The sequence below is a fragment of the Talpa occidentalis genome, unplaced genomic scaffold, assembly GCF_014898055.3.
Source record: "Talpa occidentalis isolate TD23 unplaced genomic scaffold, MPIMG_talOcc4v2.1 talOcc4.3, whole genome shotgun sequence".
In the NCBI taxonomy this organism is placed as follows: Eukaryota; Metazoa; Chordata; class Mammalia; order Eulipotyphla; family Talpidae; genus Talpa; species Talpa occidentalis.
This window is the reverse complement of record NW_023603184.1, coordinates 148,527,970-148,544,154: the sequence shown is the minus strand read 5'-3', so window position 1 is coordinate 148,544,154 and position 16,185 is coordinate 148,527,970. Positions and strand designations below refer to the sequence as shown.

General features: G+C 53.9%; 1 protein-coding gene across 1 annotated transcript in view; it reads right to left on the bottom strand.

The window, feature by feature from the left end:
* The window catches only part of TRPM8 (transient receptor potential cation channel subfamily M member 8), a 54,038-nt gene that overhangs the window by 19,623 nt on the left and 18,230 nt on the right, over window positions 1-16,185 (bottom strand). The window contains exons 10-18 of the mRNA XM_037521939.1: window positions 15,497-15,615; window positions 12,327-12,617; window positions 10,695-10,790; window positions 9,792-9,921; window positions 9,142-9,287; window positions 7,746-7,858; window positions 6,537-6,753; window positions 2,117-2,208; window positions 366-507 (exon numbers count right to left, since the gene is read on the bottom strand). Of these exons, the coding sequence (XP_037377836.1) occupies window positions 366-507; window positions 2,117-2,208; window positions 6,537-6,753; window positions 7,746-7,858; window positions 9,142-9,287; window positions 9,792-9,921; window positions 10,695-10,790; window positions 12,327-12,617; window positions 15,497-15,615 (1,346 nt within the window). The remainder of the gene's footprint in view (window positions 1-365; window positions 508-2,116; window positions 2,209-6,536; window positions 6,754-7,745; window positions 7,859-9,141; window positions 9,288-9,791; window positions 9,922-10,694; window positions 10,791-12,326; window positions 12,618-15,496; window positions 15,616-16,185) is intronic.

Sequence of the window (16,185 nt, the reverse complement as noted above, 5' to 3'; positions counted from 1 at the left end):
CTCTAGAAAAGCACTGACCCCCTTGGGCCTGACTGTCCTCATCTCAGAAACGGGCCTGACGCCCCTCTCCTGCCCCGCTCGGAGTGGGCTGTTAGGACTCAGGGGAAAGCCCCAGCGCAGGGCAAACTCTGAGTGGGCTGATAAGGGCCTTTATTACACGGGTTCTTATCAGCGGGCCCCGAGTTACTGCCGGCGCCTCGCGGTCATCCTGCGTCAAATGTTAACCTGGGAGAGGCCCCTGATGGAAGCACAGCTAGGAAAGCAAACCTCGCTGATTGTGCAACGCAACCGTCCATCCGCCTCAGGCCTGCGCGCGCGGGGAGGGGCCGGGGCAGAAGCGCGCGGCTCAGCGCCCGTGTCCTTACCATCCTCTGCAGCATTATAATCTTGGGGCCCAGGTTTCTGCTCACAGTGAAGATGTGGATGAGCCTCAGCGTGAATATAATGTAATCCAAGCAAAAGATGACGCGTCCGGAATACAAGGAGGTTTTGTCAGAATGGCGGAGCCTATGCGAAGAAAGGAAGCAGCAGGCGTGAGCTGTGGCCAGAGGCTTTCAAAGTTTCTTGTTTTAAAAATCACCAGTGTGAAGAAACAGAGAGCTGAGGACCCGAGCGTGAGCGGACCAGGCAGGGAGACATCCCACCCCTGCATCGTTGATGGTCGAAGGTCATGGATGTCTGCCCTCGTGGTCTCGGGGAGAGACAAGCAAGTCACACAAAACTGAGCTTTCGGGGGCTCCCTCTGCTTTCCCTCAAACGCTATGCGGGGACCCAATCCCAGTCTCGAAACGTCCTGGCTCACGATTCTGAAATGACCCTGGTCCCGCTGGGAGCTTGACCACTCCAGGAGGCCCATCACTTACCTGGCTCACACCAGCTCAGCAGATGAACTAGCCACCTGCTAAGGTGCTAACTGAAGCCAGATGCACTGCCTGCCTGGAATGCTCTGGAAGGCCAGCCCACTCTGAATCAGAGGCTGGGCTTTAACCCAAGCAGAAAAGGGGGCAATCGAGGAGGGAACGGAGTCCTACAACCTTCCAGCCATAAGGGAGCACTCACTGAGAACCACCCCATCCCCAGGAGATACAGTCCTGGACCTCCGGGCCTCTGCCAAGGAACTGGGCTCACCAGAACCCCTGCCTCACCCCAGAGCCACGTGGGGAGGCGGCTGTGAGCACGCAGAGCTATGAGGCATCAGTCCGGGCCTGGGGCTTGCCTCAGTTTCTCTATCACCTGGTCTGCATGTCCCCTTTCACCTCAGCTGTGACTCAGATGGCCTTTTCTAGTGAGTCACATAGAACCTGGGGTGGAGGGGCTCGAAACTGGGAGGGCAGGCTCCAAGCCGCACCATGTGTGAGTTAAGGTATTTGAGGAGGTCACAAGGCCCAAGATGAAGTACAATGCAATATTAAACACTACCATCCCCCAGGCAGGGGACCAGCAGGCATGGGGTGGGATTCTAGAACCGGTGGCAATCACTGGAAACCTTTGACAGGACGCTTTTGACATTGAAGGGAAATGCACGTCCGTCTCCCGCCACGGCCTGTGCACAGACTTTTCAGAGACGTCCCCTGTCCTCTCTCTCTCTCCTGGCTCAGTGCTGGGGCTCCCTGCTAGTGCTGGCTCAGCTGGGGGGTCTGCGTGAGGGTCGGATCCCTGGGGGGGAGTGGGCTGGGGAGGGTGTGCACGGTCCTGCATGTTGTGTTTTGTGCACTGTGTTTTGATTCTTGCCTGTTTCTGTCTATTTTACATGAGCATCATGTTCCTGTTTGAAGAAACAAAGAAAACTTCGGTTTGTTAAAAAAGAGAAACACCCTCGTCCTTCTGTACTCACCTTGATTGCTTGATCTCCCCCAGGTCTACAAGGACGCACAAAGGGGAACACCATGAAGACCCGCTTCTCGATGGCAGGTCACAACACTTCTCGAGGGGTCACCACCCTCGGCCAGCCCAGCTGGGCCTCTAAGAGGCAGGGTCCACATGGCTTTTGTGGCCGTTTCTCAGGGGGAGGGAGGGGCTTCTCTTGGACTAGAAACATCAAAGGTCTTTTCTTCACTCTTTCGCCCAAGCATCCCCAGACACCTGAGCCCGGGGGAGGGGGTTGAGGACCACTTACCGGAACACGATGCCCGCGATGAAGTAGAAAAGCCCAAGCGTGTCCATCACGTTCCACAGGTCGGTGAAGTAGTTCACCCCGTTCATGTACCACTGCAGCACAGAGGGCGGGGGGCCGTGAGCCGCTGCACGCCGCGGCAGCACCACCGGGCTGTTTAATGCTCACACGTTTCTTTGTGGATCCATTTTGAGCAAGGATGGGCAAGTGAGCCCCACCCAGGCGGCCCCAGGGAGAAGGGAAAGCAGCCTCACGCTGCCCTTGTTATTGTGTGTTGCTGACAAAACCAAGAGAAAGGGTTCGTGTCTCCTGACTGTTCTTTAAAGGTGCAGCCGCAGAGAGAGGGCCATCGAGGGGGCCGTATGGCCCCCAGGCCGCCGTGTGCGGTGGTGCAGGCTGCGCACTGCACAACGCTGGAGGGTGATAGCCACACTGATGCCATCACAGATTTGTGCATCCATTGAAAAATCTTTCCAGTAGATGGCAGTGAAACATTTCAACAAAAAGGACCTGTTTTTCTGTTTTCAAATGGCCCATAGGTGCTGTATGCGGCACCTGTGAGGACAGACGGGGTCACAGAAACGACTGGCCGGAATGGCAAGCCTCCGTGATGGCGTCCCCTTGCTCTGTACGTATCCGTCGCACAAAGAATGGGAAGAAAGCGAGTCAGGATTTCCTGAGCTGTTCCTGACCAGCTTCTCTGGAACATCTACTAGATCTGGGCGACACGGGGTGGGGGGGATGGTGGCTCATCCACCCCTAATTGCACATCCTCTCAAAACGCATGTGCGGAGAGCCGGGACACCACAAGCCCGGGCGATGCGGGTTCTCCAGGGACCCAAGGACCATGGAGAGAGACTGTGTGTGTGGAAGATGAAGCCTGACAAGGGCTGGGGGAGTCAGACGAAGCACACCCGAGGGCAGGTGAGGAGGCCTCCAGGCTAACTCGTGAAAGACAGGAGGGTGAGGACGAAGAACCAGTAGGAACGTGGCGCTGCCCAGCTCCACTAACTGACCTCACCGGCCTGACTCCCTCCGGCCAGTCGTCGGACGCTACATGACGTAACATTTCCTAGCTTGGTATTTCCTGAAGCCAAGGCTTGGGGGTGAAAAACTGCCCAAGGACCAGGTCTCAGGTTTCTGACTCTTCACTCTCGCGCCATCAAACATGATACACCAGGACTGTATTTTATACTCAGATCCTGCAGAGCTCCTCCGATCTGCGATGCGGAAGGGATTCCCGAAGGATGATGGGTTTTTCAAGAAGCATTTCCTTTCACCCACTAGCAAAAGCCAGCAGCAACCAGGACAGAGTGGGGGCGCCAGTGCGAGGCCAAGCACCACCCCCAGGCTGATGCGCCTCCCTTCCAATCCGCTGAACCCAAAGGCAGTCAAGGTCAGTCCACTTGGGTGGTCCCTGGGATGCTGACCACCACCCCGCGGGAGCCATTTGCAAGAAGAAGAGGTCAGGACCCAACTGCCTGCCGGCCGTCCCCCCTTTGAAGCCCCGTGGGGAGGCCCAGCCCAGCTTGCTCTTTGCTCACAAAACTTCCAGAAGCCTGACCCCCGTGATGGGAGGACTCGAAATCGATTAATTCTGAGTTTCAGAGGCCCCACAGCAGTGAGCCAACACTTTCCTAATGAATAGGGGCCTCTTTTCTGAATGGAAGCCCCAGGATGGGCTAAGTCATAATATACCAAGACCGTATTTCATCAGCTCTCTCAGCCACGGGGGCCCAAGGGTCCTGCATACTGAACAGCGCTCTCCGTGAAAGAGACGCAACGTATTTGAAATAAGCATCCGCACTCTGTCTACTGGACCGAGGAGTTTTTAACAATTATATTTGCACATATTGACTGCCTGGGTTAAAAATGCCAATTCAGCAAACCAGCATCTGCCCCCGGGCGAGGGGCCTTAGGGACACGCGGAGGAAGACCCTCCTCGACACCGGGACACAGCGTAGACAGGGGACGTGCTAGCTGGATTTGGCAAGTGCCAATGGGGTTAATGAGGTCAGCACCAGCCGCAGAATTGATCTTTCCCGGGAGCCAAAGGGAGGACGCCAGAGGCGCCTGTCTGCGCACAAGAAGGGGAACAGCGACCCCAAGTGTCAAATTCTTGTCATGACAAGGACCTCTGAGACCGCGTTCTGCGCTGGCTCATGGAACAGAACCTAACCCAGCCCGAACCCTAACCCTAGCCCTCACCCTAACTCTAACTCAAACCCTAACCCTAACCCTAATCTTAAACTTGAGTTCACCCACACCCCAAGCCCATCTCTCCCCCTGACCCTAGTCCTGGTGTGACTTAATACCCACCTAAACCAAGCAATGCAAGCTTGCCCTCACACGTGCCTTTGAAAGGTGGCCAGCCCACCCTGCAGGGGAGGGGAGAGAGGGTGCAGAGGCCAGACACGACCAGTTTAGGAGAAAGGGACGTGTAGGACCCCATGCGGGCCCAGCCCCTGAGACACGCCCAGGGAGGCGCCATGAAAACAGTTGTGCTCCCTCTCTTTCTCAGGAGAGGGGCCCATCCTGGTTTAAAGGTTGACAGCCTGCTGCCTTTCTCTGCTTCCCAGGATATTCTCACCCGTGGCTGCTGACATGCAGTGGGGAGAGAGAGAGAGAGAGAGAGAAAGAGAGAACTAGCAAGTAAAAAAATAGCAGCTGTAGAGGGCCTACAGGTAGAATTGTGTCCCCCCCAAACTTGACACTGAAGTCCTAAACCCCATGGACCTCAGAATGTGACCTTGCTTGGAAATGAGGTCATTGCTGATGTAACTAGTCAAGATGAGGTGACACCGGAGTAGAGGGCCCTGATCCAACGTGACTAGTGTCCGTACAAGAAGAAGAAAAGACATGCACATGGAAGAGTACCACGTGGGCATGAGGACAGGGGGAGCGACGCACCTATGAGCTGAAGCAAAGATCACTGGCACGGCCCCAGAAGCTGGGGAGAGTCTGGAACAGGGTTCCCTTCCCAGCCTCAGAAGCATCCAGATCTACCAGCGCCTTATCTTGGACTTCAGTCTCCATGAGACAATGAACTTCTGTTGTTAAGCCCCCCAGCTGGAGATGTTTTGTTTGGGAGCCCTAGCAAACCCATCCAGAAGAATCCAGCCAACCAATCCAGAAGATTCAAGCAAATTCATCCAGAGGAACCCAGTAAATTAACACAGAAGAATCCAGCAAATTAATCTAGAGGAATCCAGCAAACTAACCCAGCAGAATCCATCAAGCTAATGGCCTGGCAGATTGTGAGCCAGAGCAGGGCCATTGGTTCTATGATCTGGAGTCACAGAAATTCTCAAATGTCAACAGGACTCTGCCCGGGAAAGAGTTGCTGATGGACAGAAATTGTGATCATGGTCTACCTTCAACACTGACTCGCGTCATCTGTCCTATTCTCCCCCACCCCTGGCGGGACCTCCCCTCTCCTAGGCAAAGGAAGTAGATTCAGGGCTCTGGGGCCAGGACGCCTCCGGCCCCTCACACTCGGGGCCGGCATCACTAATCGATCAAGACTCCCTCCTACAGACAGCAGGCAGCGCCTCGGAATCTCTCTCAACCTAGGCTTGCCACACACGGGCTACCAGAATCAGCACGATGTTGAGACCAGCTTAGGATTCCTATACTTGGCAGTGGCTCTCTGAGGTCAAGAAGGGCATTCCCTGCTCCTGGAGCCTCCCGGTGCCCTGGGCACAGGCCTCACGAGCTGCCAGCCCAGCGCATGATGGAAGTGCTGCGCTGGTGGTTTGGGCTCATGAGGGAAGCAGCAGGACAGCCACAGTAGTTCTCAAGAAAGCCGTGACCCACCAAGTCAGAGACCACTCCCGGGGCGACTTTCCCTCACAGCTTAGGGACAGCACTGCCTTCGCCCACAGTTGTTCAACGACTCACGGCACAAGCTCCCTTGCTGGGGCTAGAGCGCTGGTTCAGTAGTGGGGGAGGACATTTTAAAATGCAGACACTAAGAAACTGCAGAAAAACACCATGGATAATTCACACCGACTCCCTGCAGTCCATAGGGACACCAACGACTTCCCAACGCTGTCACTGACGGGCGGGCACCACGGTGCTCTCAGCGCCCAAGTCCTCCCAACTCCCTGGCCCTTGTGGCTCCTCTCCCTGGGTGTGGCGATGGCAGGAACCAGGCCTGAGCACTGGGCAGATGTGCAGCTGAGGTCTGCTGCTCTCTGGATACACACCCCCAGTAGCTCACCCAGCAGTGAACAGAATTAGGAGCCAGCCAGCGCAAGCCTGGTGCCCAGGGGGCTCTCACTCAGCTGGGATGCCCACTTCATGGCGTCTGCCTGGAGGGAACCAATGGCCACACTTCAAGAGCCGCTTCTGCTCCTCCTTGGCTTCAGGAGGATGCTGGCCTCGGAGGGGGCGGGGAGGCACCATGCTGGGGGGGACCCACCTGTCTCACTTCGTCACAGAACAGGACGAAGACCAGCACATAGAGGACCAGCTCGGGCGGGTGCGGCACGGCGTGGAAGTCCATGAGTAGCACGTAGGCGAAGAGCAGCAGGAAGGCGATGTAGAAGACCACGTTCCAGGAGAAGACCACGAACGGGGAGGTGAAGAAGGCCACGTAGTACCACAGGAGCTTCTTGTGCTTGTCCACGGGCTTCTTCCTGCCCCAAGAGCAGAGAGCCCCATGGCCGACCTTGCCAGCGGCACTCAAGGGGGCAGCGCCTCCTTAGCAGACCTAACAGGGCCCCACCCGGGGGGATGGTGAGATGGGGGTGGTCCAGGCAGCCCAACATAGCCTTCGGCGTTTTGATCCACAGATGGGAATTCTGGGTTTTTTTTTTAAGATTTATTTATTTTTATATGAGAACCGAGGTACTGGCCAGATGTGCAGGAAGGTGAGAGGATTCACCAGAGACAGAGTGGGGAACAGAACAGCCAGACTGACGAAATACACTGCTGAAGGGAGCAGCGGGCGCGACAGGGGAGGTCTGCTGTGCCATGTGGGACCCTCACCAGCCAGCGCAGATCAAACCGGAGCTGCAGAGGCTGCGGACAGCTTCACAGCACTGTGCTCAACTGCTTGTGCCACCAGAGAGGCCCCATAGATGGGAATTCTGTCCTGATAATGAGGGTACACCCCCACCTCTACCTGTCGGCAATCGAATCCTCGGGGAGCCAGAGGAGAGCCCAGACCTGATGTGTGGGCACAGAGCCAACCAACTGCGCCCCAGGTCTAGAGTAATTTACGTGGGAGTACCCAGATGTGTGCACACACACAGGGGCAAGTGCACACACATGTACACACAGATGTGTGCACACACTGGGGTGCATGCACACACCGACGTGTGCACAAACAGGGATGTGTGTACACACATGCACACACAGGGGCACATGTACACATCACATACAGATGTTTATGCACACACAGGGGGGTATGCACACAGGGGCATGTGCACACACATGCACACACTGATGCATGCACACACACAGGGGCACATGCACACACAGATGTGTGCGCACACAAGGGTGCATGTACACACATGCACATACATGGCTCTGTGTATACACACATACATAGGATGATGTACACACACATAAACACATAGGGATATGTGCACACACTTGCACACCAGTATGTGCCTCAGTTTCATACCTAAATGACACAAAGCCGCAGCCCACCAAAGGAATGATAAACAGACACAGGATGATCTTCCAGTTCTTGGTGTCTCGGGAAATCTCTCCATACCATTGCTTGGAAAGAAAATTCTATGGAAAACAGAGACAAAGGACAATGAATTTCGGGAGGGAGTGCTGCCTTTCTTCCCAGCCCTCGCACCTCCCCAAATAAGGAATTCTCTGAATAAAGGTCCTCTATTTAGATTCATTCCCTGGACCTGAGGGGCTTTGATAAAACTTAAAATTCCACACATCTGGAAAACAGATTTTTCCATGCGCGCTGATGAACCGCATCTGGATGACACCCCAGGCCTGGTGAACGTGGGCAGGAGCCTTGGAAGCCTCCCCGCACCCAGAGCTCAGGGAGACCAGCCGATGGGCTGAGGGGCCTAAGAAGCTGTGAGCAGAGCTTGGCACCTAGACTCCCAGCCATCCCATCCCAGGCCACCTCACTCCATCCTGCCACCGTGCAGAGGCCAACACAGAGCACAGCGAGGCCCAGGCGCCCTAGCCCGGGATGGCCATCCCTCCCAGCCAGCTGAGCTACAGCATCAAACAGTGTTTTCATAAGCACTGGGCTAATTATTGGCTGCACAGGATGACAGGGAAGTCCCTGTGACGGGCAGCCATAGTGAGATCAGTTACCAGCACTGCTGCTTCCTAACAATGCACCCTGAGGAACGTTCCAGAACCTGCATGAGCTCCAGAGTCCTCCTCGTGAGCTGAGAAGAGGAAATGTGACTACCTCATAAAGGGTGTGGCCACCCATGGCGGGCACCTGCCCCTCTCGCTCCAACCCCAACATCCTTCATATCCAGATGCCCCCACCTCCAGCTGGGGTCACGGTGGAGATCTCCCCGCAAGGTCCTGAAATGCCATGGAGTCACCTAACTCTGCAGAAAATCCCTGCCCGGCCTGGCCCATTCCTGCGGTTTCTCAAGGTTCTTGCTGCTGCAGTAACTGCAACAGGAAGAGCTGATGGGAGGGCAGGCACCTCTCCTTACGCTGAGTCCTACAGCAACCCCTGCGGCCCCACATGCCCCATGCAGCTGAGGAAGCCAAGGTTGGCACTCACGTGGGATGAGGCCCACAGGATAGGGCAATGGAGACGGGGCGGAGACCCCACCAGGGGCCAGAGACCCAGCGCATCACTGCACGCAGGACTGCTTACTTGGCAGAAACTCAAAGAACATTCTTTCTCCTGCACTGTCTCCTAAAGCCGTCTCTGCCCAGGCCTACAGGCCGCCACCCCTGTGACCTCACCCGCGTCCCCTGCGGGCGCGTCCCAAAGAGGCGTGTTTCTGGTATCGGAGCACTCGGTGCTGGGCAGCCACTGTGTCCCGGCTGGCCTGGCGTGCGGGCGGCGCTGTTACCTGCACCCCGGGCTGGGCGATGAAGTGCTGGTCCGTTGCCTCCACCGCCAGCTCCAGGCAGTTGCTGCCGCCCCAGGCCTCGCAGGAGTAGACCAGCAGCTGCTCCGCCAGGTCCTCGTCATTGCTGTAGCACTCGGTGAACAGCTCTGCGGGCGCCAGAGAGGGGCGGAGGAGGCACTGGCACCGGCGCCCAGGCCGGCCCACGCCGAGGCCTTGAAGGCTGAGCCAGAGCTGAGCACTGGGGGGGGAGGGGGAGGAGGGGGCTGCACAGTGGACTGAGGTGGAGGACTATGGGCACTTTGGGGGCAGGAGACCTTCGGGGACTGCAGGGGACCGCAGCGGGGGGAGCCCACAGTATTAACAAGAATGTAACACGGTGGTACTTCACCACCCAAGAAAATATATATATAAATGAAATATTAAAAATCTCATGTACAATCATTGAATTCACTAACATAAGCCTTGACTATTTTGACCATTATTTGCATGTTGATATTTTCTAGCATTGCCCACCCCAGAGGCCCTCGGCCTCAGCTGCAGCCTCAATCAGGCCAGGGGGAAGCCCAGACATGCCACTGACCCCTGCCACCCAGCCTGTGCACCCCCTGACCCACCTGTGCCCGCGTGGGGTTCCCTCCCAGGAAACTCACCAACGGCACGAGTCTCGTATTCATTTGCCAGCTCCTCGGACTCCCCGGCAGCGTTGATGTCATTCTTCACCTTGGCCAGCGTCTTCAGGAGCTTGCTGGCCCCCAGGGCAGCCAGCGTGCAGCCCTTGGTCTTTCAGAGGGGTGCAGAATGTCAAGGTCAATGAGTCGTCCTTGAAGCGGTCGCATCAGCATTAATGTCAGTCAAGGACAAATTCATGGTGAAAGCAGGAAATGGTCAAGTCTGAGCAGCGCACAAAGATTCAGAGCAAAGTCTGCAGTACACCCCAGCCGTCTTGGACCCGAACGTACGCACACACAGGCTTGGACATGGAATCAGCTTATTAAAGGGGATCATCAAGACACATGCCAGGAGAAACAGACAGCAACGCAGGGAGCCCAGGACTCGGGGCCGGGGGTGGGTGCCAGGGGGGAGGCCTGGCAGCCAGTCGGTGAGGCCGGGTGTGCCAACTCCATATCCAGCATCCAACCTTATGCTCTAAAAATGGCAAATGTCACCTCCTTTGGACCCACATAGATCACTGACAAAACCATTATGTGATGATTCACATGAAAAAATCTCAGTAAGAATTTTGGACAAGCCCTACTGTCTGTTCATGTGCAACAGAGCCAGGTAGTCATTGTTTTTAATGAAACACAGAAACCCCATCCACCTGGCAAATGATCACACACCTGAGAAGCAGGTACCTACTGGTGCCTACAGGTGCACACCAGGCAGCCACCTTCCAGGGAATCCCACCCAAACACACCTGTGTTGGTGTGGAGGCAGAGGAGCAGCCACGTCTGGCTGTCCCAGGCCTTCCATTTTATCTGGGGTGTGTCAGGGGAGGTGTCAGTCTTGAGAAGGTCGCAACTCCTGCAACAAGGCGACACTGGGCCGCTTACCTGCTCCCAGATGACCTTGGAGAGCTCCCTCTTGTTCTGAAGGACAGCCCAGATGAAGAGGGCTTGCAGGGGGTGCCGGGTAATCGGGGATACGTCCTGGGGGCAGGAAGAGACTGTGGTCAGCGCGTGCCAGGGAGCCATATTTTCGGAATGAAAATGGGGTTCAAGATGCCCTGGGCGAGCACCGCATGGTCACAGGACTCAGCAACTTGGGGTCTGATCCATTTTAACAACACAGTGAAGTGATTTTTATGTCTGCGACTCACCAGGTGGTACAATCTGACACAAAATCTTTCATCTGCCATAAAAGACAACGTCCTATTAGATGGAGCGATATAAAGGGTGAAAAACGTGCTGATAGCAATTTAAAAACTGAATGCCTTCCAACAGGCCAAAGAGAAAACTATCTCTTCTCATCACAAAAACCGAGTCTCATCTGGAAAAATCGTACAGCCCCAATTCTCACTTTCTTGCAGATTAAGTTCAGTGAGCACAACACACGTCTGGGCCTATTTCTTTGGAGTGTCACTTGAAGCTTCAATCAATTAGAGTCCAGCTCCCAGTCCACATCCCATAGCCTCCAGGGGAAGCTTCTCAGATAGAAAAGAATTCAACGTATACATTCCTTTTAAATGTCAACAGCGTTTACCAAGCTCCAACTGCTTCAGGCATAGTTCTGGATACTGCCAGGGTTTTAACATAAATAGTGTCAGGCAGAAGTTTTCGAAACACTTCCAATCCCTTTCCGCATCTAGCTGATTGAGATTTTTGCAACGTGCGTGCACACTCACACACACACACACACACACACACACACACACACACTGTAAATCACATATTGATGAAAGACCATGAGCTAGTTTGAAGCAATCCCGAGTCAAGGATTCAAGGCAAGCAGTTCTAGTGAGAGGTGATCCCACAAAAGCCACTAGAAAAGAGAGGGAATGAGACCCCAAAAGAGAGAGCCCAGAAAGGGGCCGCATCAGCGATTGTCACGGTGGGTGACTGGAGCTTAACACAACCCTCTGCAGCCCAGGAGAGAACAGAAACCTCGGAACCATCTCCTCAAGAGGGAGGCAGCTGGGGTGTGTATTCGCAGACTCCAGCCGTCGGGGATCTGAGCCAAGACGAGGTTAGCAGGGCTGCAAATACGTGCGACTGGGCCCTGGGCGAGCCTAGACTCAGCCGAGGGCCTGAGATCCAGGCACTGTAGCTACATCTTCTCAAATGCAAACCTGGATTCTCCTTTGGAAACACTCACTGCCCTTCTGAGCCTCAAAAGCCTGGCACTTCTCTGTGCTTTGCCCGACAGCAGAGAACAACACTCGGCAGGCCATGTGCAAAAGGCTAAGACGTGAGCCGTTCCTCTGTCCCTGTCCGATGCCTTCAGGAAGCTTTACAGTTAACACAAAACTAGTCTGAATGATCGTCAGAGCACAAAGCAAGACATCAGGAAAGCCCCTGGGTAGGCCTCTCACCGTGTGTAAGGAAAGGCAGCAGGAAAATTTAACCAACGTCTTAGCTCCTTTACAGCAACAAGGTAGGGGCAGGGCGAGATGGAGGCAGAGATATGTTTTGAAAGCGCCCGCAAAAGACCAGGGAGTTTAGGGGGACAGCTATCCCGGTACCTACGTGAAATTCTATGTCCAAGTCTTCCCTGCTGCTTCTGTCTTCCTTCCGGAAGCCCCTGCGGAAGTTCGCCACCAGCTTCCAGACGAAGGTGAGCAGGGCGTCGTTGTAGGAGTTCTTGGCGATCTGCAGGTTCCGGTACACCAGGGTGCTGAAGTGGTTGGAGAAGAGCTCCGTGAGGACGTCGTTGGTGAGGAACTTGCGCAGGTTCAAGCCGTTCTCCAGGAAGAGGCGGACGAACTTGGGCCGGTCCTTGATGAGAGCCATGAACATGACCTCCTGGAGGTCAGCGGACTAGGGAGAAAGAGCAGAGAGAGGACTCACCCGAGGCCGGCGCAGCAAGCACAGGTGTTTCCCTCTCAGCTACATCACATCCGCACCCCAGCCCCAAGACAACAGCATCTTCAGCTGCTCCTTCGGTTCTGCTTCGAAAGAAAATGTCTTTCCCTGGGGTGTGGGATTGTAGGTCAAACTTCTAGGTGGCAGAAGCAACCTGGTAGACTCTTTGAAGCTGGTCGGATGTGGGCTTGGGCGTGACGGGCTCTCCTGCTACTCATCCGTGTGGGATGACCCGCGCCGCGCGGAGAATCACGTGCGGGAGGCCTGCTGCCCGCGCCCGCTCTCGAGGCCTGCAGCAGGCACCGATGTGAACCAGGCCCCGGCCAACTCTCCCCTCTGTGCCACAGGCCCCTGCTGCCCTCAGGCCACATGCCACCAAGCAGATGCCAGGTTGTGTTACTTGACATTCCCGGGACCTTCCGCCCCAGTTATTGTTCACCTTCATCTCCTTTCTAGGCTCCCAATAAAACATATCCGTAGAAGCTTATTGAGAATTTGAATAAAATCAAGTGTCCTGCAGACACCGTCTGGCGTCCATGCGGCAGCCTACAGACCCCGCCTGCTCTAGGATACGTTCTAAACAGAGCTCCTTGCAAGCGACGCCGACAGCCTGTTACAGCGCTCACAATACGCTTCAGTGGCCAACATGGATGAAGTTCATAAAATCAACATTTCCAGCATTAAAATCCAGATTTAAACGAAAACCAGCTGTTCTGACAACACAAAGAAGCGTCAGCGGGAACCAAGAGGCAGCGGCTCTGGGGCCCAACTGTCCAGCCCCCAGTGTCCCTGCACTCCCCCGGCTGCCCACCGGGCCTGGTTCCAGAGCATGTGCCCTCCAGGACAGCGGCAGCACTTTCTAGCGAGGCTCATGGGCTCACACAACCGCCTAGAGAGGGAATTGTCAAGGCTGCCTTGAGTTCCCACCCAGGGCTTCCAGGTGAGCAAGGGAGGGGACGAGGTGGCTGTCCTGGAAGGGGGCACCTTCTCCTCAGTCCCAAAGGCAAGGGTCTTGTGCCCAGAGCTCCACATTTCCTTCTAAATCTTTTTGCCTTTCAGACCTCCCTGGTGGCGCAAGGGGTTAAGCACCGCACTATGAAGCAAACCGAAGCTTCTGCAGCACGAGTTCAATCCCCGGCAGGCCAGGGAGAAACCCACATGGCGCAGCAGACCTCTCCTGTCTCCCCGCTGCTCCCCTCAGCAGTGTATTTCATCGATCTGCCTGTTCTGTTCCCCACTCAGTCTCTGGTAGATCCTCTTGTCCCCCACATCTCTGGCCTGTGCCCCAGCTCTTGTATGCATAAATAAATAAATCTTTAAAAATAAATAAATAAATAAATAATTTCTTTGAATCTAGTAAATAATTTATTTAAATCTAATAAATAATTTATCTGCATCTAATCATAAATGCAGTAAAATAATTAGAAAGTCATGATTCTTGCTTATTATCTGTTTTTAATCAATTAGATTTAGTTCTAAGTCTAAATAATTTAATTTTAAGTAATGACTGTATTTCACAACATCTTTAAATGTCACTGTTAGCTCTCCCTACAACCAGATGAGGAATGGAGGCAGAGAAAGCTTAGGTAGGTTGTCAAGGTTAAATCACACGCAGGGGCTGACCTGACTCCAGACTCTTAACCATTCTGCCCTCACCCTTAACTCTCTCTAGCTGAGTTCATAAAATTAAGTGCATGTTCAATATGTGCCTGAGATCACGTCGATTTGCACCGTCTGACCTCACTTAGATAGAGCACTTCGCACAGGGATTCACTTACGAATCAATTAGCGAGATCTACTTGTAATTCTACTTCCCCACTGCAGGCTCGCCTGTGTAATCGGGCTCATTACACTGCAAAGACCAAATACAAGTCAGTATTTGCTAAAGGAATGAATAATTTAAAAATCCATCCGCCATTACTTTATTTGCCTCTATTATTAAAACTGATCCCATGTGAACAGAAATCAAGCCTTCGCCCTTCGTTATGCACAATGGGCCAGAAGTGTTTTCTGCACCACAGAAGGACAACAGTTGCTGTTTTTCCAACCAACACACGCATTTAGCTCCAGACACACATGGTGAAGCCAAGTCTCGCTGCCCCCACATGACTGAAATCAGCCCAGGAAGGGACAGAGAAGCACGAGGCCTTGCAGGTACCAGTGAGTGTGACAAGCTGTAGCTGCCCCCACGAGACAGCTGCTCAGGCCGACCTCACTTCAGTCATGCCCAAGAGGATGCTGCTTTTTAACAAATGCGACCTGAAAGTGAGCGAGGCCAGTGTCCCAAGAGGACGCGGCCCAGCTGCACACATAGCTTCCATGTCGGAGGTGCTCAGATGACCCGGAGCGTGGTTATTAGCCAAAGACATTCATTGTGTGTCTTCAATCAACTTGCTCCCATTTTTCCTTATGAATCTCACTACTGCTGACAATTCCGTTATGGGGACGTTGCCCGGGAGAAGGGGCAGGACGCAAAAACGAGCACTGCTGTCTTGATTTTCGGTCAGGCTGTTTCTGCAAACCTCCTTCCAATCGCGGTGCATGCATTTCCCCCAAATTCCTGCCCGTCCATTCCCCAGAGGAGCTGTGCACCCCTACATCAAGGCTGAAGAACTACAGCTCTGGGTGGCAGTGGTAGATGACTAGGGACTTACACGGGTGCTCTTATTTTTATTTCTATTCACAACAACCCAACCACCCAAGCTATAACCCCAGGGAACAGACAAGGGGCACAAGGGACAGTCCTTCCACGACTCAGTCTGCAGACCTCTCCAGAAATGGGCCAGCCCTTGTCTAGCCAGGCACTGAAATCGCCCGGAGGGCTTCTTATTTACCTCCCAGCGGCGGTCATTGGTGAAAATCTCGTCACTGGCCAGCTCCAGCTGGTTCCACTCCAGCAGCAGCTTCAGCTGCCCACTCCAGTTATCTTTGTCTTGTTCGTTGGTGCTAAAGGCTGTGAGAGATCAGGAAAAAGTCAACTCGCCTAAAAGCCAGAAATAAGGAGTTAGAACCATTGGTGTAGCCAACTAGCAGAACCATTGGTCGAGGAGTTTCTAACATGTCTTCTTGCAGTCAAACACGCAGAACTGTCATGTCACTGTATTTCTCACCCATTCTTACCCAGATTCTGGATGTCCCAAAGGACAGGATGAGGATAAATCCAAGCAATGATAGTATCTTTTCATTTCTTTATAGTGTAACTGCAGTATGTTGACATTTTCCCATAATTCAGATAAATAAATACATTTATATCTATCGATATTATATTTCATCTGATGGATACTGCACCTAAATCTATGAAATAAGAGTCACATGATAACAATGTTCCACTGGCCCTTCCCAGTGCTAATATTTCCTGCTTCTGTGTAGCTCACAGATAGAATCCCATTTAATAAATATCTTTATATGCAAATTTCTGGCAAGCACAGTAAGAATGAGTCTGACAAACAGATAATGCTTAAGCCACCTTGGCTGGGGCTTCACCCCTCAGTGCACCCTCACATGCACGGATTGGCAGCTCAGC